We start from the raw sequence: 26,340 nt of genomic DNA, 5'->3' as shown, positions 1-26,340 counted from the left end.
ACAGGAAGAACGAGCACAACCGGATAACAGTTGGCATAAATGATAGTTATTACATTTAATCAAAATCAATGTCATTCACTTAATTTTAATGCCAAAGTAGGTTATTCAGCAAATTCACCCATTTTTAAATACCGATATCTGTTTTATCTTTGTCGTGTCGCATCTGGTGTTTACAAAAATCAGATACTCAACTTGATTCCCAAATCTGTTCGTGGTGGTAAAGCTTTTTACGGCTTTGGTTTGGTGCAGGGCTAATGGACATTTTACAGGTACGGGTCACATGCCCCCAACTATTTTTATAAATATTTTGCGTCATGCCTTACGAGTAGATTATGAGTTAAGTAGCTTAGTGGTTTACAGTGCTCTCCTTTAGTACCCTTTTACTTTATATTCTGTGTAAATCATATTTAATAGGAAAAATGACTGGTGACCATGAAAACTAAATTAATATATACCTAACTACACGAATTATATATAATTAACATCACGAATTTATGGATATTAGAGACCATTCAAATCTCTCGTTTATCAATTAAAATATGATGTAACTAATGATAATTTAACTAAAAGTAGATTTTGACCGGTTTTTTAAAGTGTAAGAATATTGTAACAAATTTTAATTTACAAAATCAATATGTTTTATAAATATTAATAAGTAGTGTTTTAACATTTTAGTTTTAGTGTATTTGAAAACTATACAATTATATTATATTATTTTATTTATATTATTTAGTTTTTAATTATTTTAATCTCTTTGGTTATTAAATTTTAATAAAATTGTTATTAAATTTTAATAAAATTCTGTAATTCGTCTGAATAATTGTGTGATATATACTTATTTGATTAATTTTTTTATAAAATTTATTTGATGTCAATTTACTGATTTCAGCATATTATTTGTTTAATATAAAATTAATGAATTATTTTATTTATATTTTTATAAACAAAAATTGCATTCATTTAAGCTTAGTAAAATTTTCGTATTAGATTATTATTCTTAGATTACTTTTATTCTTAAAATATATAATTACATACGTGAGATTATATCTCACGTTTGGTTTAAGTTGAAATCAAATAAGTTTTATGCTAAAATAAAATGTTAAGAGTCAATAAATTGACGTCAAATTAGTTTTATAATTAAAATTTATCAAATAAATATATATCACACAATTAATCAAATGAATTACAAAGTTTTTATTAAAATTTCATAAGAAAACAGATTAAAATAACTAAAAATAAAAATTACGTAATATATTATATAACTTTATATTTAATACAAAAAAAAATTAAATAATTACATAGTTTTAAATACACTAAAATAAAAGTGTTAAAACACTACTATCAAAAATGTTAAAACATATTGATTTTGTTAAAAATATTCTTACGCTTTACAACATGGATTAAAATCTAATTTTATTTGAATTACGGTCAGGTCTGTCATATTTTATTTGATGAAACGAGAAATTTAGTGGTCTCTGGCATCTATTTGCATGAACTAAATTAAACTCGTGATATCAGCTATATAACATCATTATTTTTGCATGCATAACATACTTCATGTAGGTAGGAACTAAATTAAACTCGTGATGTTAGTTATATACTTTTCGATAAACTATTTAGATAATAAGACACCTAAATTAATTTTGAAAAAAAGAAATATTATAATCAAAATGTTAAAACCCAAAATAGCTTAAGATTAGTTTTGTTTATAATGTCATGGTACCAAATTTAAATGTAGTATAATACCTTAAACTTAATTTTATTAGTTATTGTTATTGTATATTATAAATAATTTTGATTAAAGTTAATTAATTTATAAAAATATATTATGCCCCGTTTTGTATCTCAACAAAACTGTATCCTACCACTCTTTTTAACCACTCTATTGTCAGTGTTAGTATCAATCAAATGTTCAAATAAGAAAAGAGAGAACATATACATTTACCAAACATACTAAAAATTATATGGAAGTAGATCATTTTTGTTAAGTAGTACTAATATACACTATGCATGACTTCCCCGCTGCAATATTCAGAAACTTGTTCTTTTACTAAAACTTCTTGTATTCATAACTTTTAAGAAAATGGGTTTTGGAGATTTCAGGAAAAGTGTTTATTTATTTAAAATATTCTCTCAGTTTTTTTTTCTTACTTTAAACAATATTCTCTCAGTTATTGTCGTGAGTTTATGATTGAAATATCGAGTCAATTATTCAAAATACTGAAAGAACAAAGAAATTAAGAAAACATTATGATGTGACAAATCTACGCCAATGGAAAAAAGTATCATGGTGTGAGATTTAAGTTATTAACTTAATTAGGACAAAAATTATTTGTATGGAGGGTTTAAGGGTTTAGGGTTTAAGGTTTAGGGTTTAGGGAGAAATATAATGTTCAAAAATAAAACTGAATGGACCTAAGGTAGTAGTTGTCTTATTCTCCCGTGCTCGGCTTGGCTTCTTTGGTCGCCATCTTGGTTCGGGTTGGTGGTGGAGACGTGGTGTATAGTCCGGGTTTACGGAGCGTTTTCTTCAGTTAGTGTCTTTGGTCTCTCTCTTTTACCATATTTAGTGCTGCGTCATAAAAATGACGGTTATAAATTTTAAGAATTTCTGACATCTGAGCTAACGAGAAAAACTCCAATTTTTGTGGTCATCGTTAGTGGCTAAGAACATGAATTAATTTCTGAAGTTTATTAATAACTCAGTAGAGAAATGTGTTGGATTTAGTGGGCGAACGAAACTAATTATTGTAATACATAGACTTGGAAATTTTGTTCGAATCTAACTTGTAACCAGAACTAATTCTCATTTATACGAATCAAGTTTAATATAAAAATTCATACTTACAAATACTTTTTTCAAAAAAGGATGGCTTATTATTGGGAAGAAAAATAGGGATACGATATTATGACCATTAAGCTTTCTAAGAGACGTGATCAATTAGCCGCCATGAAATCATATGTCGAATTACGTGAGACGTACAATAACTTACAATTAAAAAATACCTTTGTCACATTTTTCAAGTTTTTAAGTTTCGATTATGTTCTATGTGGTTGTGAGGTGTTCCATCTGCGATCAGATAGGTGGAGAAGACGAAACATACATAACGCTCGACGGCTGGAATGAATTTGGTACATTTGACATAGCAACGAAATTATATATATTAATTTATTTTATTTTATTTTTAATTCGTAGGACAAGTTAGGCAAGATTGTTTTGCGTGTTTCCACTCGAAGACAAAGACTAATTGTACTTGTTTCCAGTTAATTGGGAAATAATCAGTAATTCGTATTTAACATTTTTAAAGAGGAAGTACATATTTATGACAATTTTTTTTTCTTTATTGCTATCTTAGCTTAACTAGTCATGCATGTTTCGTATGGTTTGATGCTAAAGGCATCTCCAACTCAACTCCATTTTTTTTTTAAAATGGAGTAAAAGTGAAAATGGAGTAAGAAATGCTCCAACCCAACTCTATTTTCCACTCCATAATGAAATTTACTCCATAAATGAAGTAATCTATTTTTTGTTTGTTCATTGCTCCATTATGGAGTGGAAAATGGAATAGGATTGAAGCATTTTTACTCCATATTCACTTTTACTTTATTTTGGAATAAAATATAGAGTTTTACATTGGAGATGCTCTAATAGATACAAGTCTAGTTTTTATAATGTAAATCTGTAATCAAATTTTCAACTGTGGGGATATAGTTCAACAACCAAATAAAGTAATAAGTAATGAACATATACTAATGGGAACATTTTAGCCCGCATCATTAAGAAATTAGTGAACGGTATATCTATGGGAAGATTAGAGCACGAATAATTAAGAATGAAAATTTACACTTGTTGAACGAGCTGAAACATTTTTTGAACGAATTTCCTGCGTTTTAAAACATCCGATCCTGAGGCACCTTTTTCTTTATTTTTACAAATAAAAAAAGTACCATAATAATATTCATAAAAGAAATTGCCAAGATCCATCATCGAGTGGAAGACCACATGATTTTGACCCAAAAATGAAAACGACACAATGAAATAAATAAAATATTCGAAAATAACAAGGAATCACCAATTATAGATCTTAATGATAAAATATAATTATTTTACAATAATAGTCTAGGTCTAGCTCGTCGGTATGTTTGCCATGTGTTTCGAAATATATATATATATATAAATTGGAGAATTGTTTTGAACAAAAAAAAAAGAATTGGAGACAGAATGGATCAATAACCAAACCTGAGAATATGAAATCAGGGACAGAATGGGAAATGTGGCGAATCTGCAGTATGTGAAACGATGGAAAATACCAAATAGAGGATGGATTGTTTGTGAATTCAAGTATTCCAGGACATCAAAGCTTATAATTTTTTAAAAATATATATTTCTATTTTTATTTTTTGAAAAATGCTTATACAAATTATTTGTTTATTTTGTCTGAAGAAAGGAGTATATACGAATTAAATATTCCCATGTAATGGATACTATATTAGAAGGCTTAACGGTAAGTAAATTACGTAGTAAACTACGTGAGGCCAAAACATATAGAGTATCTACATAATTCATTAGCAGTAATATTCAGAACTTTTAATAATAGCCAGTTCACTAGATATGAAATATATATACATATATATGTAAATACATATCTGACGAAAAATGTATATACATATATAGTATAATGGAATCATAAATTAATTAACGCTAAAGCTTGTTGATAATCTTAGATATCCTTTGCTTTCTTCGTATTGATTGAATTTTTTCCTTTTTAAGGTAATGTTTAAATATCAAAAAAATGTTATGCAAAATACCAAAAATAAAGTAGAATTAAACCAAGAAAAAAGCAAAGCTCAAAAAATAAAAAGAGAACATATTTTATCATTCTTTACACTTACGACTAAACCAGGAAGGATTCGCAAACTCTCTAGGCACAGAGAAGCCATGGCTTTGAACTAAAATAAATTTGTTAGTCGCAGTTGAGGTATTTAGATTTTAAATTGGTACTAAAAACGAATAGGTAGTTCATGTAAAATATATATATTGTAAACATATGTACATAATTTATTATACCTCCACTGATTTTCTGGTTTCATATACAAGCATACAATATAAAAAAAAATCTTGTTATTTTTTATACGAGTCACCAACATCATTGTTTCTCTGGCAAAAAAAAAAACATATTTGAAATCAATGTATCAACTTCTGAAAGCTACATTGTCATGGAGACGTTGCGTTTCATGATGCTGTGGGACATGGATGCTCCACCACCAATAAGCCAAATTTCGTTTAATATTATCTCTTATTTCGATATAAAAGTATTCTTTAAAGAAAGATTTCTTTAAAAAATAGTTCAATTACATTTAATTTTATCAATTATATAACGAGTATAGAAAGCGAGTAACGTCAAAGTAGAAGGGTATAGAGTATGCATAATATCATTATCATGGCAGTTTGGTGTTTGCTTTCTAGTTTCTACACGAAGCAATAATAATATAAGTAAAAAAAAATTAATAATATAAGTGCAGTTCCTAACATTCTAATTAATAATACGCTGACTATTGTATCATACTATCATCGCACGCATTTGCAGCCAAGTATTCATGATCCTCTCATTATTACTTTAATACATAATATTAGATATTTTTTCATAGTTTTAAATTTGTTATACGTTATTTCATGAGAGTTATAAAACACACCGTGTTGATAAAGTTTATCATATATACAATCATAATCGGTCCATATTTTCAAATACTACAACCGAGATGAAGGAAATTAGCTGTTTGTACGTATATGTGCATGATAAAACTTCTTTATAAACAAACAACAAAACTAATGTACAAAACCTAAGTTAAGTGACACAAAACAGAGTTTGGCCCTTAAACGCCGAGTCTGCTTACAATCGTGTCTAGCATTTGAAAGTTAAAAAGAATGAAAATGTTTATATAATACTTTTTTATTATGTAATACATTTAGTCAAAAAATTAGTTGTAAGAATGTGGCAGAGGGTATGCATGATTTTTTAGTATCGCATAGTAGCATTACAAATATCAAAGACAGTGAGACTATTAAATTAATCTTAAAATAAAATTATTTTTTGTTATTTTCAAAAAATCGTTTATGAATCATAGCATAATTTATTTTTCTAAGCGATGATGATCCGTTTCAAATAATTTTAAGTCATTTATCTATAAATCAGAATAATAGACTTGTATAAAACAATTTACAAATTAAAATACATACCCATAAAATAAATTTGGTTATTATACATTTAATTATATTTCAAATCTAACAAGTATTCCATCATCATAAAAGATTAGATTTAAATTTACATCTTTAACGTGTTTTAGAATAAATCTACAAGACAAAAGAAAAAAAAATCATAAATAAATATTTGGACTCAGCAAATGAACAAGATAGACTCAAGAAAAATCACAGTATTATTTGAAAGTAATATAATTTCATTATTTTCACTATTGATAATTTCATTATTTGAAAGTAATATAATTTCATTACTATTCTGGACTTCAAAATTTAGATAATATCAAAAAGCACAAAACATATGTATTATTTGAAAGTAATATAATTTCATTATTTTCACTATTGATAATTTTTTATTTGTATTTTAGATTTAGGTTTTATAATTAAAAAAAAAATATTTATTGAAAAGTTCTTATTTTATATTGGTCTAAAATTATAGAAAACTATAGGATTCATGCATTTGTCATTGACCAATTACCTTCTAAATATTTCTGAATTTAGAAAAAATAATAATAATCAGTGTCTTTAAAATGGTAGAGCCTTTACCACTACAATAAAGATTATTTTCAAGTTTAAATTTGGACTATACTCCCTACATATAAACTGGTCTTGGATTGACACGAGTCATCCTATAGGAACCTGTAATTTATGGAATTCTTCTTGGACCAATGAAGAGCAAACAAAAGCTGCACAGAATTAATTGGTTTTATTCTATTTTGATTGAAAACGAAGAAAAACGACATTTGTTTTGAGATTGACATTTACTTAAACCGAAAAACTACACCGGCTAGTCTCTTTTAGTTTTAGATAGTGTAGATTCTGTAGACTTTAGATGGTAAGTGTTTACCCAATAGCCAATTATAAAACATTAATCAAAATAGGACATGTGTAGATTATCACTCTTCATTATACGACTTGTTGAATGAGACTGGCTTCAGAATTCTGTTTGGTTATATAACCGAACAAATCAAAATCTTGAGGTCCACCTTGTGGTCGGACACATGCGAGCCAAAGGAAGAGAGAGCATCAATTGGACCACACAATGGCCTAAGCTACGATGTCTTTACACCCACATATTAAACATTGTATAGTATTAGTAGATATTAGTTGTTCACTTATTTATAGTGGAAACTTGCAATTATTTTATTGACACGGTATAAGGCTCCACACTTGAACGAACAAGAAGCGCATTTGCCATTTGGGTTAGCAAAAGTGGGGCAAAGGTGGGACCCTCTTCAAGTCCCATTATAATTTGAGAATTGAGAATTAGATTTTGTTTATTCCCCAACCACCCAATTTTGTTCTTTTTAAGAGAAGAAAAAAGTCATCCCTCTCAAGGAGAACTTCGACCTTACTCATTCTATAATAGATCCATATCAATCTTATTAAAACAGAAACATTATAACTTCTTCTAGGTGGATTTTAAAGGTGGACCTCTTATATTTAAATTAAACACCATCCCTTATTTATAATACATACCATATACGGTTTCCACATATTATTACATGTGCATTTAATACGTACCATTATTACATGTCGATTTATATACTAAGAATATAATATGTACCATTGCTGTGAAACTAATCTTACAATTATACATATTCATTTGTTTGTCCATATTGAAATTATATATAATATATAGATATAATATATAGAACCATTTCTATGAAATACGTACCATTCATCTGTTTGTCCATATTGAAATTATATAATATATATAGTAAGAATACTAAGATACATATGAATCGTCGCACAATAAAAAAAGATACTAATATATCTGATCAACTCAAATTTGCAACCATAATCCCTGCCATGATCATATACAAATTAGACATAGTATTTGTAATAAAACCATCATGCTCACACTCATCCAGCTTCTTAAGATTGGTCCACATTGCAATTATATATAGTTCATCTGTTTGTCCATATTGCAATTATATATAACTCATCTTAAGATTGGTCCATATTGTTCCTTTAAAAAATTGAATCTCTCAATTCTAAAATATACACTAAATAATATTTTATAGCAAAACCACTTCTCCAAGTTGATTTAACATGCCTACAATATCAGATTTAATAATATCGCAAGTTTTAAAAATAGGTTATAGAAAATATTCTTCTCCAAGTTTATTTTATCAAACCTAAAATCTAGGAAACAATAAAATCGATGTTCTTAGTATTTACTATGGTTAATGTAATTGATTATCGAATATTCCTTTCCTTTAAAAATACAGTCAATATTCTTTTATAGAAAAATCCTTCTCCAAGTTGTTTAAATAATCAGTTATGGAAAATCCTCTTCTCCAAGTATATTTTATCCAAACAAAAATCTAGGAGTCGATCAAATTGTGATATTTTTATTTATTATGGTTGATTTAATTTAATGTGAAATATTCTTTTTCACCTCACAAAAATTTGTCCATAAATACTCGACTTTTTATTCACCATACGACATTCACAAAAACTCCCAAATAAACACAATGTTGAAACCTAACACTTTAGTTATGATAGATGGTGTGAAACCTTTAAGAAACAATTAGAAAATTCGAGTTAAAGTTCTTCATTGTTGGAAACAAAACACCGGTTTTGGAGGCGACACATTTGAGTGCATCCTCGAAGATGAATCTGTACTTGCATTTGTTTCAGCTTTTATAAGTTTTTTTCTATTCTATTGGTTTATAAATCTGTTTCTTTTTCTGTTTTATATGGTGTAAAGATTGTAGTAGTGTGCCAAAGGAATCACATTAATTAGTACACATTGTTTATTTAAACACATTTAAACACATTTTTATTTTTCAAAATTTAAAATTAATACACATAACAATCATGTATAACATTTATTACGAACAAAGATAAAAAAAATTAACATCCGCTCGGTCGAGCGGGTCATGATCTAGTTAGTTTTATACCACAAGCAAAAATTTATTCTTTGCTGAAAAGTTTAAATAATGCGCTCGACTCTAAAGATGAAGTAATGCAATAACATAAAGAATTGGCATTAAGAGCTAATATATTCTTCTTTTTCAATGATATTTCTTTCACCAAAAAAACTTTTATAGTAAAAACGTGTATAGTGAGAACCTAAGTTACAAGTTTTTGAATAACATTAGTTCTAGAGACCAGAGTTCATGGTTGATTCTTGCTTGGAACTTTGAAATGGGTCGTCTCTAAATATATGTGTTTTGAAAAGCAACGGTTAATTTTTTTTTTTCCCTCTGAAGATTTAAATTAAAAGGGACAAAACCCACATAACATCTTGATACAAACAGGTCCAAACCGGCCAGCCCAAACTAAAAACCAAAAAGACAAACCAGGACTTCAGCCCAAATCAACTGGGCCCTAAGCCCACACCCACATCCCTATGACAGGGAACCCTAATTCTGTGGCACATCGAACATCAACGGCGCCGCCCAAACTCAGCTCGCCTCCGCGCTACCTTCGCCGCATGGGATCTTTCACCGGAGAGCATCAGTCGATTCCATCGCGATCTCATCCGGATCCCATGCCGACAGGTTCAACACACATCAAACACGAACTGCGAAGTCACTTGAATAATCGTCTGTCATTAACCCAACACCACCGACGTTCACTAGTCGATTCAGGTGAGAGATTAAGAAGCGGAAGAGCTTTGAAGCTTTGAAAAACCGACAACACAGAGAAGGAAGGAAGAAAGGACAAACTACAGAACTGCAGAAGTTAAAGAAAAGAAAACCAAACCGAAGAGAACGATACTAACGGAGCTACCGCCTCCCGAGAGCAGGAGCCGGCGATGACGGTGCTAACGGAGCCACCGTCTCCCGAAAACAAAAGCAACGGTTAATTTTACTAGAACACTTTCTTCTAAAAGGTTGCCTCGTTTTTAACTAAATTAGTTTATTACTAATTACTCAGCTGACTAACCAAACCAGAGTGTAGGCAGGAACCTACCTCAACCGTACATCTCTCTTCCCATCTGACGACCAAGACTAAATCTGATACATTGGACGAAGCATATATCTGTCTTCATTCTTGGTCGGTAGATTTATTGCTGTACTTTTACCATGAATGGTTCATATTCATTCTATCATCTAGTCCCACTTCGTCATCTTCAACTTGCTCGGTTTACCTTTGTTTTTTTTGGTTTAAAATTTATCTATTTTTGTCCTGAAAATTCCAAAAACCTTAAACTTCGACCATAAACTCTTTGGATTATTGCTTATATAATTCGAGATCGAAACGAATCTGCGACTACAGGTACGGCGAGTTGTGGCGAGTTGCAGTCTCTGCTCACTCTTCTTCATTTGCAGTCGCAGTAACACTTCTTCTGTTACCACTGTCGTGTCTCTTTTTTCTGCAAGCGTGATGATCCGAGATGCCAAGAGATGGAAGAAGATGAAGAAGAAGAAGAAGAAATGATCAATAGGGGATAGATTCTCTTTCTCTTTGGAGGAGAGATTATGAGATGGGTGATTCAAATTCTCGCTGGCGTTGATGGCAAAGTACTTAAGCTTGCAGATTTTGGTGTCTGGTGATTGTAAAGTTTCGGTCTTGGAATCAAATTAGGTCCTCTTTTATATGATCAATGATATTATTGATGTTTGTCGCATATTTTGAGTTTATACTTCTCATAAAGTTTCGATATTGAATCAAATTTTTAATAAAGTGTGTTTGGCTTCTTGGTTTACTAACATACCTTTTCCAGAAACAAACAAAAGCATATTGCGATTGTGGAAACATTACTCGTTTACACTACTTTGTATCAAGCACTCCTGCAACGAAGTTAGTAAAAAATTAAATGTGTGTAAGTCTGAGAATGTGTAATGGTTTAGGTCGGTATTGCTCTATCTCGAAAGTTTTATATGCACATATACATGTGGATATCCTTACAACGGTGTACATGTGGGCATGTGTTAAACGGGTGTACATGTAAACCACCAAAAATATGTGTAAATTTAATACAATGTGCTTGATGAAAACATGGTTTGATGTCCATGTGGAAATTTAGTAACCATTGTATATGTCCCAAATATTATTGTATACATTCAACCAAGACTTCTATACAATGTGCTTGATGAAATAAAGTGTTAATCATACATGATGTTGTTGTAATGTGGACTCTTATACAAAGTATTAGTCAAATGAAATTTTGATTTGACGCTAGCTATACAAGATTCGAGTAATCTACCAAAGGATTAAAAGGTGTTTTTGTTTTGAAAGGTTTTAAAATAAGATTTTGAAGCGAGATCATAACAAGAATGAATCTAATCAGATTATAATATTTGTAAGTGTAAGAAAGTGAATGGTGTACATTGATATTGCTCTAATTTGGAAGGTCTGCATGTTTAACGTGTAGGTATATGTGGATATCGTTACAGGTTTTCCACGACTATATTATGCGACAGTTGTACATGTGGATATTGTTATGTGCGTGTACACGTGGATACTATTATATTGTTTCATATCTATTTGCGCATATACTTCTTCTTACAATGAATTTCACTTCTTGATCTCATATGACACAAGCTTTTCACACAACCATGATGTTACTTGCTGAAAATCATGGTACATATCAACACTCAAACATGCCTCCACACCACGTTTTCTACATGTGTACACATGCACATACAAGCTCTAATATAATATCTACATATCAACACTCAAACATGTCTACATACCAAGTTTTTTTACATGTGTACAGGCGGACACTACTGAATATGTACAGCACCACTCAGACACTATCATTTGAACACTAAGAACAATAATACAGTGACCACCTTTGATTGCAACGACATCAACGGCAACTGACCTCTGTTGGTACAAGTTGTGAGCCAACAAAAAAACCACTAACTCTAAACTTTTTCTACCTTAGTTATAGTTACATTGGGTTTGGGTTTAGTGATTGGAGTTTAGGGTTTAGTATTTATGATTTGAGGTAATAGTTAATATTTAAGAGTTGTGTATGGAGTTGAAATCTTATACTACTTCGGTCATGTGGAATAAAACATTCAGTATATATGTATGTGGTCAATAAACGTGTGACGTGGATAACTCATTCTTTCTTATGAAATAGTTTTTAGACACACTTGACCATGTTTTATATGGATTATGTGGATACATAGAGTACATTTTTAAAAACTGAAAATTCAACTCGAACCCGAACCAATATCCAGATTGAACTGATATAATGTTCTCTTGTCCGAGAAATAATGAAACTAATAATCTAATTCTGCACAAAGTGCAAATTACTATCTAGTGAGTATGTATTTGTGATGTTTTTATTTATTTTTAGATGTTTATAGTTAAGAAAAAACGTAAGATTTTATTCCCTCACTTCAAAATTAGAAATATTCCAAGGGTACATAATACAATGACGGATAAACTTGTATAAAATGAAAATAATTCTAATTTAATTATGTTATATGTCGATTCAATATTTTTTGTTTGGCTTTCTGAATCGGCTGTCTAGTTACTTAGTTTAGCATTTGTTGTAAAAAAATGATTTAATTGCAAGAATTTTATAAATTATATTTTTTGTAAACCATAAATGATATTCATATAGATAATATAGCTACAATTTTTGTAATTTAATAAAATAAAAACCATCTTCACTACTTCACATTATTTCCTATTCTCACGATAGACTCCTGCAACCCTATTTACTTTGACATTTCTCGTCTCCCTTTCAGTATACGAAGGCCTAATAGCTTTCGCTACACCTTTCCGATCTGTCTTAAAATCCTGGTGGAACCTTCTTACCGTTGCATAACCATTCTAAGAGTCCACTCAATCCTACCCGCGGCATCTCACGATGTCTCTTGTTTCTCAAGTCATCCTTCGATACCTTCCCAAACTCAATAAACGAATCTAGGTCATGCAATAACATGTCCTCGAACCTGTTCATTTTCTCGTCGCGACAAGCCTCACTCCTCTTCTCCATTGAGTCCTCAGGACGATACGAACCTCCAGAGTTGTATTTCCATTTTAAAACCGGACCAGAGGAAGATCCCTTTTCAACTTCAGGTCTAAACCAATACGACGGCCTGTCGTTCACGCAGTCGCGTTTGCGGTTGAGTAAACGGTTATCGATCAAGAACGTTTCAAGCTCCTCTTTAAGAGACTCGTGACCGCGTAAAATCTCGCGTAGCTGTTCAATCATTACCTCCTTGTCACCACTAAACCCTAACGCATCCATAAAAGCCTTGTACACACTCTCTCCCAACGCTTCGACTTTGCGCAAGAACGCAACCGAGCGTTCCAATTCATATTTCGGGTCCTCTTTCTTGTAGTGGTTTCTTACAGGAGAAGCAAAATACGACAAAAGCTGACGAAGCTCTTTGGCCAGACCTCTGTCTCTACAGAGAAGGACAAACAGTCCGCGTCTGAGTTGGACGTAGGTTATAGAGCCAGATAGATAACGCTGCATCATACGTTCGTATCCAGGGTAGAGTGTTTTATCATCTGCCTCTTGCAGTTTCTTCAAGAACTCGATGTTTCGTTGTATCTCTTCTTCCGAAAAATTAGTCGGACTCGGAGTTTGATAAAACAAGTCTCTCCCTTGACTTTTTCGTGGTCTATTGAAACCTCTCATGCTTGTTGTTGATTTCTTGCCTCCTACTCTGGGATAAGCTGCTTTTTCTTTTGTTTTGTGATGAATGAAGAGCAGATAACAATGCTGTATTTATACTACTAGTAGCTAGGGCACTTTCCTAGTATAACCTAGTCCTATGTGTGTAATGACTATGAATATTTTTCCCTTTTACGTTGGGGTTTCAATAAAATTTCGGATTATCTATTGATTTGTGGGAGTATTTTATTTTTTTTTTAAGAATGAGATTATAAGAAATGAAAAAAGGAAATATGCAGTTTTCGAGTTATTTTTTTTCCCCCTTAAAATTAATCTATCAATAAATTATGACCAATTTGGTTAAAATAATACAACAGTGGCATATAAGAGGGTACAAGGAAGTATGTTTTTGGTTTCAGTCTTCCTTGATCATCATCTTTTAAAGCTTAGAGAGTTTGACTTCTTGAGTGGAAGGTCGATAAGCTACGAAGGTGCTATCAATTGAAAAGGAGCCTGGATTGAAACACGTTGTTCCCCCAACTTCGACAACCTTTTGCTTGCTCAAGTCACCTAATACTATCGTATCCGGAGATGGGTATAGTCGAAGAGAGTGATCATAGTTCCAAATGATAGGTTGCACCATGAGAGGTAGAGGACATAAGTGGCTCTGGTGAGTTATTGTGTGGGCAAGGTGCAGAAATGGGTCATCAGCAGAAGAAGGGGTTATTAAGCATGAACGGCGCATCTGGTACAGAAGGTCTTTCCGGAAGAAGACAATCTCCTGGTTGCACAACTTTACTCTGCACGGATTGCTTGGAAATATCGCATTGGGAATAACATGTCGAAGCTCTTGGGTTAAATAGTTTGGTAAACCGCATCTTGGCAAGGCTGTAGAGGGACCTGCATCATGAGGACCTGGAATGAATAAAAAACGACTACTTTCTTTTAGCCGTGGATGGTTCCCAATCAGTCTCCCGAATTTACCAAACTGCTTCCTAAGGCTTGAAGAAGAAGCGAAGGATAAGTTGGATGAGGTAGAAAAAAAGTTTCCCATGAAAACAAACAAGGAAGGCACAATCTCCTCCACACTTTCAAAATCATCAAGAACCTTGTCCAGCTTCCTGAGAACATCTTCGTCATCCAGCCATATGTCAGACAATATGACAAATGTTTCATTCACTGGTTGTTGTATTTTTTTGGTGTCTCCAAGTCTAACCGTAGTTAGCATGTCATTACCAAACCCAGTATGTGTCTTTATTCGTGTTTTATCCCTGCTGCCCTCTAAAGGAGGAAATCCGCACGCAATAACCTGAAAGATACCATCATGCATCATTTCACCTTCTGCCAAAATTATAGTATTCTCAGTGAAAAACCCAGGGGTTATCTTTGCTTTGGTCAAATCAATCTCAACAGAAGCAGAAAGGTCTTCCAAGTAGAAATGTCCATCTTCCAACTGTGATATCACACCCATCACCCATCTCTTTCCCATTTGAAAAACTAGAGACTGGATTGGAGATATCTGTTCAAAAAAAAAATGAAATTTAAACACAAGAACACCAAACACATTATTTTTATTATTATTTTCGTTTTTAAAAACAGGAAAAGACCAACCTCGCAGTTGTCAAACTGAGACTTGTCGGGATCAAAAACTGGCCTAGAAAAAAACTCTGAACGAGAAACTCTCTGCAACAGCAACATGAATCGTTCCCTGTATAGTTCTGTTTTCGAGAAAGCCTCACCGTGAACAGGAAGACAAGTGGTATGCTCGATGAACTGCCTCGTAACAGAATCGTATCGATACTTTGGGACGAGAAAGGCGTCGATGACAGACAAGGAAGAAGCAGCATTGGAGGTAGTAGGTTCCTCATAAGCTCCTAACAAGAGATTAATCACTCCCTCAACTGATTTCGCATCGACTGCGCGAGAATTAACTGCCAAAAAAAATAAAAAAAAAAGTTAAAATCCAAATTAGTATATGAGAATCGAATCAGTAGAAAATAGGTAGGGATCTGAGGGGGCATACGATTTTCCAACTGGAGGTGGTCGAGAAGAAGATCGATGGCTTCTCCTTCTTCGTCGCCTGGGAATTGGTCGGCGAAGCTGAGAATGCTGTTGAGAGCGTCCATCTTGAGGTAGTAACCTCTGATTCTGAATTTCTTCTGTATCTTCTTCCTCATACTCATCTTTCTCGAATCAATCACTCACTCTTCTCTTTCTCTCGATCTTCTCAAGTCGGGCGGGAGCTGAAACCCTTTTTTTTTTTGTCTAACTCTCTCTTTTTATAAGAGAAGCCCAAATGGGCATTACACAGAAGGAGTACATACGGCCCATTTACACTGAAAGAGACTCGACTAAAGGAAAACAACACATCAGGTCCAATTACTTAAACCCCTAATCGGTGAAAGCCAACAAAATCTGTCTCTTTTCTTTTTCTTTTCTTTTGCAGTTTTCAAGTTTTTTTTTTTGTCAACTCAGTTTTCAAGTTATATCCGATGTTCATCTTAATAATGAACAAATAAATGGAATATTATACCCTCTCCATTTCATACCAAGTGTCATTATAGAAAAAATATTTTGTTACAAAATAAGTGTCGTTTTATTATTTCAATGCAGAACTTATTAATTTTATTCTTCAGTTTATTGGTTGATATATGAGTAGGTGTATGGATAATAATATTTTTATGTAACAAATATGCAAAATCAAATGATTTCTTAATTTGTATGCATAAGTGTAAAATAACCCTTAAAATGAAATAGGAGTAATAGATTACTGATATTATTAAAACCAGAAAAACAAAAATAAAAAGATAAACATAGTACACAATACACAAAGCTGTCAAACGATAAATCAAACCAAACCATGACAAAAGTAGGAAACTATAAAGTCGTTGGGGAATGTCTGCCTGCGTGTGTTAAGAAAGAGAGTGAAATCTAGGGAACGTTCATGACCTGGATGGATTGCAGCATGTCAGAGACAGCGATCACGAGGTCACCAGACTTGATCATACCTCTCGATTTCAGTAAAGAGAATGTTTTGTTCAAGTTGCTTTCCATGTCCTCTGAGAAGCTTAGACGGAACGGGATCAGTCCCCACTGCAGGTTTAACCGTCTCCTCACCGACGTTGTGTTCGTGAAAGCAAAGATCGGGCAGTCAGGGCGACACCGTGAGACTAGAGACGCCATGTGCCCGTTCTTTGTGTAGACGAACACCGCGTCCACTCCAAGATTGTTAGCTGCCAAGTTTTGGATTGTAAAGTGAGATAATCTCTTTGGTTTTTGAAAAGGTGGTAGAAAGAAGATGAAACTTGTTTACCAAAAAAAAAAAAACTTGTTTACCCATTTTAGAAGCGGAGTTGCAGATCTCTTCAGAGATTCTGTCTGAAGAAGCAGAGCCTATGGCTTGAAGTGGTGTACCCTCGTAGCGTTTCTCTTCCCTCCACCATCTTTCGATCCTTAGACTGACACTCCTAAGAACCGTGAGAGCCTTGTCCGGGAACTGACCCATAGCTGATTCTCCGGAGAGCATCAACGCGTCTGATCTCTGTCTTACTGCTTCGGAAACGTCGGCTACCTCTGCTCTGGTTGGAGTTGGGTACTCGATCATTGACTCGAGTAGCTGCGAGGCGACGATGACGGGTTTGTTAAGCTCTCTGCAGACTTTGACGATTCTCTGTTGAGCTGCTGGGACTTGCTCGAGAGGTATCTGAGCTCCCAGGTCACCTCTTGCGACCATGGCTCCATCTGATGCCAGAATAATCTCTTCCAAGTTTGTCAGGGAATCGATGCTCTCGATCTTTGCAATCACTCCTATGTCCCTATATATATCAAAATAGTGCCCAACTATTAAATGTAGTAAGATGATGCGTTGGTAATAATGAATGAGCATATGTACTTACTCTCCACCGGAATGAGCAGCAAGATAACTTTTAAGATGATTAATTACTTCAGCAGACTTGACAAAGGATACAGCAATGAAGTCTACACCTTCAGCAATCCCAAAATCAATATCTAACCAGTCCTGAAAAATATTTAATACAAGAATCATAAACATCAATAAACTATTGTACAAAATGACATCACATATAGGTAAATCAATATTAGAATGATAATAATAAAGACGACAAAACTATTCCTTCTGTTTTGCTAACATGCATGTATAGCAGAGAATAGCTTGTGCATATATTTTCTTTCTTAAAGTAATAAAGAGGACAAAACAAAAACATCTAGGTCCTAAAAGTGTACATCTTTCACATAAGGTGAATAAAAAAAACTCAAAAGGGGGAAAAAGATAAAAAAGAGACCTTGGAAGAAATGGTAGGGAGCATAGCGTTACGCTCACGTACAAGACTCCCATCTCTCCAGAAAGTCAAGTTAGCTCGAGGAAGCAACAACCCAGGGTCAGTACACAGACACTTGACATCAGGACCAATCTTCTCAATCACATCAAATCTAACCATCCCACCATCAACAAGAAGCTCATCACCAACTCTCACATCTACAAATCACAAAAACAAAAAAAAAACAATAATTCACATCCACTTGATACTTCATTACACAACAGAAAAAAAAAGAAAAAACAACATACCTTCAGCGAAACCATCGTAACTGACACTAATGGTACGTTGAGGACGAGAAGCATCAAAAGCTCTAACGGTAAACGTCCAAACCTCACCATCCTCCGCCTTAGCCGAGGCATCATCGCCGCCGAGATTTCCCATGTGAATCTCGCTGCCTTCGGTGTCCATCATGATCGCGACGGCGAACCCTTTCTCCTCGTTGAGCCTCCTGACGCTGCGGATGACGTCGCGGTGCCAGTCGCGGGTGCCGTGGCACATGTTGAGCCTGGCGACGTTCATGCCTCCCTCGGCGAGAGCCGAGAGCTGGTCGAACCCGCACGTGGCGGGTCCGATGGTGCAGATCAGCTTGGTTCTCCTCGTGCTTCTGAACCCGTTCTCCTTGAGCTCGGATTCGGTGACTGTGTCGACGTCGATGGGGGAGGAGGAGGAGGGTTTCTCCTCTGCGGGAGAGCCGTTGGGAGAGTGGAGAAGGGAGGAGGTGGAGATGGAGGAGGAGGAGTCGGGAGAGGGAGAGGAGGAAGCTCGGAGTGAGGTGTACTTGAGGGTGGAGGGAAGAGGGAATTGGCGGAAGGAGAAGGAAGAGAGGGGGCGGTGGAGAGGGGAGTGAGGGAGGTTGAGAGTGCGTGAAGGAGTTGAGAGTTGGATGGAGTGAGACATTGCAGAGAGAGCTCCGTGAGATTGGAGAAATCGAGGGAGACTGTTGTTGGAGAAGAAGGAGGCAGGCGGATATATCGAAGTGAAGAGTGTTGAGTTTGATATAAGCGGAGTTAGTCAGGGTTAAAATCGGAATATACTAATGTTGAGTGTTTTTTCTTGTGTTCTTCTTCGCTTTTTGTTTCTTTTCGAAGAGATCCATATAATTACAGATGAAAAGTTCAGAATCAAAGGTGTAAGGAAACAAAAACAAAAACAAAACAAAATTTCTTACTTGATGTTATAAACATCAAAAATTTATAATTTTGGGTTTCAAGAAAAGAATGTTTTACCATTTTTGTGTCTTATAAACGAGTTTTAAATCCAGACCTAAAGCTGAACCAGATATTTATTTGAATTGTGGTTCGATATGGTTCGTTTAGATCAAACATAATTCAATAATCTGATTCAATACTTTTTAGATATAGAAATTTAAAAGCAAAGTTAGTAAATATAAAATATATAACTAAAATATAAATATCAAATATAAGATATTATAAAGATAAATTAACTTTTGTTTATATGGTTGGTTTTAGATTTTGATCATTTTAATAGTTTTATTAAGTTCAATAATTTTGATATCCGACTATTTGATTGGTTTATGATCAAACCAGTTATTAAACCCAATTCGGCTACATGACCAATTTATGGTTGAACCTGGTCCAATACCTGTGTCGTTCGGTTTTAAAAACACTAGGTCGAGCAAGAAGATGGAGATTAGGAGATACAAGGCAAAGCCTGAAAAAAACTCTGAGATGATAGTGAAAAGTTTTGATTCTTTTTAACTAGAGAAGGCAAAATGTTAAGGCCTATGATTTTGTAGTTCTGGCAAAAGCTAATATGCTGAAATCGTTTTTCTCCGTTTTTCACGAAAGATTGTAATCTTGAATACTACAATGTAGTGTTTCAAAAAAAAAAAAGAATACTACAATGTTGTTTTCGTTACCTTTTTGCATCAAGAACCATAATTGGCATATATTCAAACAAGTTGTTGAATTATCTTTTTGCATCAAGAACCATAATTGGCATATTCAAACAAGTTGTTGGGTTGAATAGCTCAGAAAGTTACAGGTAAAGCAACAAGTTAAACAAGGGAACACTTAGAACCGTATCAGAGAGAGTACTCTTAGAAATGATAACAATCTTGCTTTGTTTCGGACTTTGTCACTGTGGTTCGTTTTTTTTTTGTAAATTCAAGACACGCATTGATCGATATCAATAGATTTTATCTGCACAAGTGAATATTTCTCATTTTGCCAATTACATCAATTTAACTGCCGGGGAATGTAAAAACAAAAAACGCAAACTCTTGTAGAAAAAAAAAATAGAACGTAGGAAGGAGTAGGAGGAAATGAAGATTAAAGAATGAAGCAGCCACATCTTTTTACTTCTTTAGGGCGTTCGAACCATTGATCCCATGTTGTATTCACTGGCCCTGTTGTTCTGCAAGTAGAACAAGAAAGACCCTTTCAAATCAGAACAAATCATCTCGTAGTCTACAGAAATGAGACAAAATGAAGGAGAGAGGCAAAAATTACTGGGGAAGAAGAGGATCAGGTTTGCTGTCAACACTGTCCAAGAACCTGCACATCCATTCGACAAAAATGAGTCAAAAGTTATGGAACCAGATTGTTCTTTAACCGGATATTGGACAATGCAGAAGTTCGTTCTTACTCTTTGCAAGAAGCTGAGGCATTATCCATCTTTTCAAGGAGATCTAGCTCTTCCTGAATATAATAAATATGGAACAAGTATTATACACCTTGTAAACATTTTAAGAGAGAGAGTCACAGACAAGTATACGAATTCACAATGAATCCAAACAGCTACAAGGACACGAGATGATCAAGATATTACCAAGCCTACAAGCTGATGCTCTCTCGGACTCGGAGACTGCTCTGAACTACATTTACTACAGTGAGATCGCTCATTTCTAAAGCACAAAGAGTGAAGGAGGCACTACTAGAATCCCAACAGAGAGACCCTTGATCAGATCAACACTATTCATATTGCTTTCCAGAAGAAAAAAACTAAAAAAGTTTCGAACTTTCAATTAAACGACCACTGGAAAGAGCACAAAAAGATTGATCCAATACGATAAATATCAGATAATCAGGCAAAAAGGCTATTTTTTTTTTTAATTTAAGAGAGGAGATGTGAGTATACATGATATACCTCTAAGAAGCGAGCTTCTTGTTGGAGCATATTGAGTTGGGCATGGATCCTGTGTTTGCCTCTTGTATCAACGACCCGCCCGGAAAGCTGACCCGACGAATTCGAGCTACCCACTTCCATCATCAGATTGGAGCCACCAACTGTCTCGAATTCAACCCCCAAAAACCAAAAGGACAGAGAAGAAAGACAACTCTTTTTTTCCAAAATTGGCTGCGTCAATATTTTACCATGAACCCACCATTGTTACTACTTCTGGTTGGACCCAAATTACAAAAAGCTTGAGAAACAATCAGATCTCGAGAATTCCACAAAGAGATACTACTACACAGATTAGATGGAATTCAAGAGACAAAAAAAGGTTATAAAAAAATTAAAAAATTTGCAACTACTAGTAGTTGGGCGACTTCGAAAAGAGCTTTTCCGATGATCGAAAGGGTCCAAACTCCAAACGCTAACAATATAAAGTTATCAGATTTTTGAAAAAGAGGAAAGGCGACGGAAAGAAAAAAAAAATTAATAGTATTTTTTTTTGTAAAATACTGTTACTACTATTTTATATGATTACTAGATTTTGACCCGCCCTTATAAGGGCGGGTATTTTTTTTGTTCTAAATTTAGTTTTTGATTTTTTTTTCCTTCCTGATTATTTTGTATTTTTTTTGTAATCATATTTATGTAAAATTTTAATCAAAATATATTTTATTAAATAATAGCAATTTAAAAATTAATGCAGTATACCTACGGTTAAGGCTGGGTTGCGGGTCAAATTCGCCCCGTTGATCCGCCAACCCGCGGATTTTCAACTTTGTTTTAGTTAAAAATTATGACCCGTACAATCCGCAAACAAATAATTTTGTACCCGCACCCACTCCGCTTAATTTTGTGGTTATCCATTATATATATATTTTTAAAATCATTATTTAATTTAATTATAAAAATATATTTATATTAAAATTTTTATAAATTATTTAAATTTTAAATTATTATTTTCAAACTTCTGTATTTAAAAAATATTTACTTTTTTAAATATTTTAAGGATCGACGGGTAGCCGCGATCCAAAATCCACCAATCCACACTCATCCCGCATAAAATACTCATAACCTGCACCTGCAAATCGATTTTGTAAATATAATCTCAATAAGAAATACTATCAGAATTTAGTTTGATAGATTTGGTTTTGTGAAAATAGGATTTGTTATGTACGTATGGCTTAAAAATAGGATATTAGTGGTTATGAAAATATTTTTGTTATTTATATGCGTGTGTATATAAAATAGTTGTATATTTTTTTTAGATTTTACCAAAAAGTAGGAATAATAGGACGTAGAATCAGTTATAAAAATTGTTAGTTATTGTATCTTTCAGTTTGTAACCGTGAACAATTTTTTTTCTTTCAAATAACGTTATATATACACACATAAGCAGTTATATACAGCAATGAAATTTTTTTAAATTAGACATAACTAATATCAGTTAATATCAGTTGGTCATACTTCAACTTTAATAGTATTTATTTTTATATTTGTGTTATTTTTTGTAATCATATTGTGTTTAATATTAATTTAGTAATTTTTTGTTAATTATATTAAATCTGTCAAATTGCATAATTATACACTTGTGTCATATTCATTTTAAAAATAATTTTTAAACTTTATTCCTAAATTTTGCAACATATTATATTTTCTTAGAAATTATTTAACATAATTAGTCAAGAATATTTGTACCCTAAAAACCCGACTCAGAAGCGATCTGAAAATCAAGGCTCATGCTCTGTTAGACATGACTTATATACTTGAACGGTTCTTAAAATGATATCCAAAAACCAATATCAAATACAACCTGCATCGAAAATTGAACAACTTTTTACTTTTTAATATATTCTGTTAAATATATGTATACATGTAAATGGGTTAACTTGGTTTTCAATGATTCTAAGGAAAATCAAATTTATAAAATATTTTTAATTAAATAATCTATTTAAAACCATTACACAAATAAGTTCATATATATATTTATTTATATTAAAATCCACTTAAAAACTGTTACCAGAAACACAATGGTGAACATACGTTTTATATAGATGGTTGAAATAAGAGCACCAATGATTAAAAATCATGTGGAAAGTTTGTAAAAAAAATGATTCGTAGATAACGGTTATTAAAGGGGAGTCGGGCTTTTATTTTCCATAGTCCACTAAGGCACAATATATCAAACGGTTATTAAAGTAGTTATAGATATAGTTTAGGACTCAAAATAATTACATATAAAATAAAAAGATGGACACAACTTTTATCAATATGGCAAACTGCAGAATTAATAGAATAGATCTTCTTCTCTCCTCAGAAAAAGTTAGATTTCATATCATATATTCACGCGCTGATTCGGTGCTTTATGGACCCTGTTTGTGGCCCATTGATAACTTTTCCACTCTTTATGGTAATTTTTCACCAATTCAAACTTCTATTTGTTTGGACTTTTTCGTGACAAACAAAAAAAATTGTTTCGACTTTTTGCGTATTGAGTAAAATCTTTAACATTCGATTGATTTTATTATTGCCTAAATTATTTTTCTTCAACTCTGTTTTTCTTCTTGTTACTTGTTTTAGATTTATACAATTTCCTTACATTTAGCAATGGGCTGCTTTGGTTTGACCGCGCGTGTACCAAAAGCGCGTAGGTGAAGAAGTGAACTGTAGGGTATGTGTGACTAGTTCTGGTCAAAGTTTGACCATGTACGCTGTTTCTTTAGTTTTTATGCAATACATATGACAAACCTTGAATCAGTCTTTTACCCAAATAGATGGACCCAACCCAAACTCTGACTGCCACGTGATTACCCCCACGTCTTCTTTCTCTTTCAATTTAGCGTTGCCTCTGGAGTGACCCAATAAGGGCTGCAACCTTCAACATTTAGCCCACCCTTTAAAGATTTTACTCTAAAGATTTAAAATCCTCGGAGACAGTTTTCGATGAGAGTTTTATAAACAAACTAGATCTTGACCCGTGCGACCGCACGGGTATTAATTTTCAGTTTTAGTTTTTTTTTATACTAAATAATATATTTATAATATTTAATTGTTTTATATTGACTAAGTTAGGGGTGGATATTTGGATATCCACTCGAATTCGGTTAAAATCTATTTGGATTTGAGTTTTTTGAGTTTAAAGATTCTATCTCTATTCGGGTATTTATAAACTTTGGTTCCGGTTTGATTCAGATCTTTGCGGGTTTGATAACCCGTTTAAACTATTTTTGAATTTTCAAAATTTATATATCTTTAAATTTCTCTAAATCTAAAAATAAAAATAATATAATATGTAAATTTGAGTAATGTAAGCCAAAGTACCTAAATTAAAAATTAAAATAGGTTTAACTTGAATATTTGGATGAAGAATAAATATATATTTTAAATATTTTTGGAGTTTTGATTATTGTTTATCTACTTTAAAATATTTACTTTTGATTATTTTTTATATTTCAAATATTTTAACCAACTTAAAATAGCTTATATCTTGGATATTAATTCGAAAAATAGCTAACATATTGAAGTATATAAATATGATTTAAATACATTTGAATATCCAAAATATTTCGTTCGGATGAAGTTTGGTTATGGTTCTCTAGATACCAAAATGGTAAATCTGTTTGGATATTATCTAGTTTCGGTTCAAATATGCTAATACTTTTTCGTTCAAATTTTTTAAATGAAGAGTTGATATTATAATTTCCAGAATCGTTTGTCTAATAAAAATGTATTTTTTTAATTTGACATTGATTTAATGGAGAAGTTAATGAAGTGTATTTAATTTAAATTTAATTTGGAAAACATATTAATTGAAGTGGAAAAGACAGTATTAAAATAGGAAATATTATTTAATATCAGTGGCACGCCATTGTAAATAAAAGTGAAAACTAAGGGGTATTTTATATGAGTACTTCTCTTTTAATAATATAGATGTCAAGCAAAAGGAATGGAGATTATAAGAGCATCTCCATTGAAGGATTGTGTTTCCCAAAAAGGGGGGGGAGAGGCTCACACGTTTCCCAAAAAAAAAAAAAATACAATATGTATTTTCTAGTGAATCTGAGCCTTGGGAGTTAAGTGGGATGAACTCGATCCTTAACTGTTCCGCGGGCCCTACGACAGATGTCAGCCCGCGATAGGTTCAGGTATTATTTTATTTTTATTTTTTTTAGAAAAAAGAAAAGTCAAACGAAAAAAAAAAATTAAAATAATATAAAACTACCTAGGGAATCGAGATTGGAGAGATTTACCGATGGAGTTGCTCTAAGGAACTTCTGAGACTGAGTCTGATCCGTAAAGAGATCAGAAAAGAAGATAAAACAAAAAAAATTGGTTTCATCTTTTAATGTAAGAAGACGATTTCGGCTAAATAATTGAGAAAATGAAAACAAAAACGTGCATAAGAGATCGTATTTTTCATCCCAAAAGAAATATAACACATTTTATCAAATAGGATTCAACCTTGTCTAAACCTTTTACTTTTTTTTAATCCAACTCTAAACTGTCTCAAAATACTTCAGAAGCAAATACCTCAGGGTTAAAATTTTCAATTTTTTTAGTCAATTTTTTTTTTTCAATTTTTAGATAGGCTGCACCAACCCTAAATATCTTAGCTCTATATAACATCTCTATATATGATTATTTTTTATGCGTTATAAACATTTACTAGACTATGATCCGCGCAACCACACGGATATTTTTATTTCGTTTATATATATAATTATAGATATTGTTTTATATAATTAGTGGTATATATCGATGTTAATTATCTATTTAAATGTTTATATAATTTTTTTAAAATACAATAGTTTTTTAGTTTTATAATTTACATGTCGTAATTATATTGTTTCAAACTTTCACATATATTTAGAAATTAATTTGTAGGTCTAAATTTAAAGGATTCAAAATATACATGGATTACCTTTAGCAATTTTTAGGTTTAATCATTTTAAATAATATATTTTCATGTATGTAGGTTTAAGATATGTTAATTTGTAGACATATATTATATAATTTATTATGTGAAAACCCGTTTTACTAACATCTATTCTATTAAAATATGATCATGA

At 32.6% G+C, this 26,340-nt stretch overlaps 4 protein-coding genes across 4 annotated transcripts; all 4 read right to left on the bottom strand.

Moving 5' to 3' along the window:
* Positions 1-12,965: 12,965 nt before the first annotated feature.
* Positions 12,966-13,823, bottom strand: LOC108807740 (uncharacterized). Its single transcript, XM_018579987.1, has one exon. It carries the CDS (start codon positions 13,821-13,823, stop codon positions 12,966-12,968), a length of 858 nt encoding a protein of 285 aa, XP_018435489.1.
* Positions 13,824-14,128: 305 nt separating this feature from the next.
* On the bottom strand, positions 14,129-16,055 carry LOC108810115 (DNA polymerase epsilon subunit B-like). The gene is made up of 3 exons (XM_018582248.2): positions 15,823-16,055; positions 15,411-15,730; positions 14,129-15,318 (listed from the first exon to the last, which is right to left on the bottom strand). The coding sequence occupies exons 1-3, from the start codon at positions 15,980-15,982 to the stop codon at positions 14,239-14,241; spliced, it is 1,560 nt and encodes a 519-aa protein (XP_018437750.1). The 5' UTR covers positions 15,983-16,055; the 3' UTR covers positions 14,129-14,238.
* A 487-nt stretch (positions 16,056-16,542) lies between these two features.
* LOC108813501 (plastidial pyruvate kinase 1, chloroplastic-like) lies at positions 16,543-19,120 on the bottom strand. Its single transcript, XM_018586074.2, has 5 exons — positions 18,385-19,120; positions 18,101-18,294; positions 17,696-17,817; positions 17,136-17,614; positions 16,543-17,032 (listed from the first exon to the last, which is right to left on the bottom strand). The coding sequence occupies exons 1-5, from the start codon at positions 19,031-19,033 to the stop codon at positions 16,731-16,733; spliced, it is 1,746 nt and encodes a 581-aa protein (XP_018441576.2). The 5' UTR covers positions 19,034-19,120; the 3' UTR covers positions 16,543-16,730.
* A 1,154-nt stretch (positions 19,121-20,274) lies between these two features.
* LOC108809181 (guanine nucleotide-binding protein subunit gamma 2-like) lies at positions 20,275-21,724 on the bottom strand. The gene is made up of 4 exons (XM_018581317.2): positions 21,245-21,724; positions 20,744-20,796; positions 20,608-20,652; positions 20,275-20,512 (listed from the first exon to the last, which is right to left on the bottom strand). The coding sequence occupies exons 1-4, from the start codon at positions 21,365-21,367 to the stop codon at positions 20,428-20,430; spliced, it is 306 nt and encodes a 101-aa protein (XP_018436819.1). The 5' UTR covers positions 21,368-21,724; the 3' UTR covers positions 20,275-20,427.
* Positions 21,725-26,340: the final 4,616 nt, after the last annotated feature.

This window comes from Raphanus sativus, chromosome 6, assembly GCF_000801105.2.
Source record: "Raphanus sativus cultivar WK10039 chromosome 6, ASM80110v3, whole genome shotgun sequence".
Taxonomy (NCBI): domain Eukaryota; kingdom Viridiplantae; phylum Streptophyta; class Magnoliopsida; order Brassicales; family Brassicaceae; genus Raphanus; species Raphanus sativus.
This window is presented reverse-complemented; position numbering and strand designations above follow the sequence as displayed.

What these genes read in the sequence shown, in the direction of transcription:
- LOC108813501 (XM_018586074.2), bottom strand. Translation starts at nt 19,033, where the DNA reads ATGTCTCACTCCATCCAACTCTCAACTCCTTCACGCACTCTCAACCTC. An exon ending in TCCCTACCATTTCTTCCAAG is followed by an intron (nt 17,818 to 18,100) that starts GTCTCTTTTTTA and finishes AATATTTTTCAG; the next exon opens with GACTGGTTAGATATTGATTT. An exon ending in CAACTCCGCTTCTAAAATGG is followed by an intron (nt 17,033 to 17,135) that starts GTAAACAAGTTT and finishes AAAACTTGGCAG; the next exon opens with CTAACAATCTTGGAGTGGAC.
- LOC108807740 (XM_018579987.1), bottom strand. Translation starts at nt 13,823, where the DNA reads ATGAGAGGTTTCAATAGACCACGAAAAAGTCAAGGGAGAGACTTGTTT.
- LOC108810115 (XM_018582248.2), bottom strand. Translation starts at nt 15,982, where the DNA reads ATGAGTATGAGGAAGAAGATACAGAAGAAATTCAGAATCAGAGGTTAC. An exon ending in CCACCTCCAGTTGGAAAATC is followed by an intron (nt 15,731 to 15,822) that starts GTATGCCCCCTC and finishes TTTTTTTGGCAG; the next exon opens with TTAATTCTCGCGCAGTCGAT. An exon ending in CTCAGTTTGACAACTGCGAG is followed by an intron (nt 15,319 to 15,410) that starts GTTGGTCTTTTC and finishes TTTTTTGAACAG; the next exon opens with ATATCTCCAATCCAGTCTCT.
- LOC108809181 (XM_018581317.2), bottom strand. Translation starts at nt 21,367, where the DNA reads ATGATGGAAGTGGGTAGCTCGAATTCGTCGGGTCAGCTTTCCGGGCGG. An exon ending in AAGAAGCTCGCTTCTTAGAG is followed by an intron (nt 20,797 to 21,244) that starts GTATATCATGTA and finishes TATTATATTCAG; the next exon opens with GAAGAGCTAGATCTCCTTGA. An exon ending in GCCTCAGCTTCTTGCAAAGA is followed by an intron (nt 20,653 to 20,743) that starts GTAAGAACGAAC and finishes ATGGATGTGCAG; the next exon opens with GTTCTTGGACAGTGTTGACA.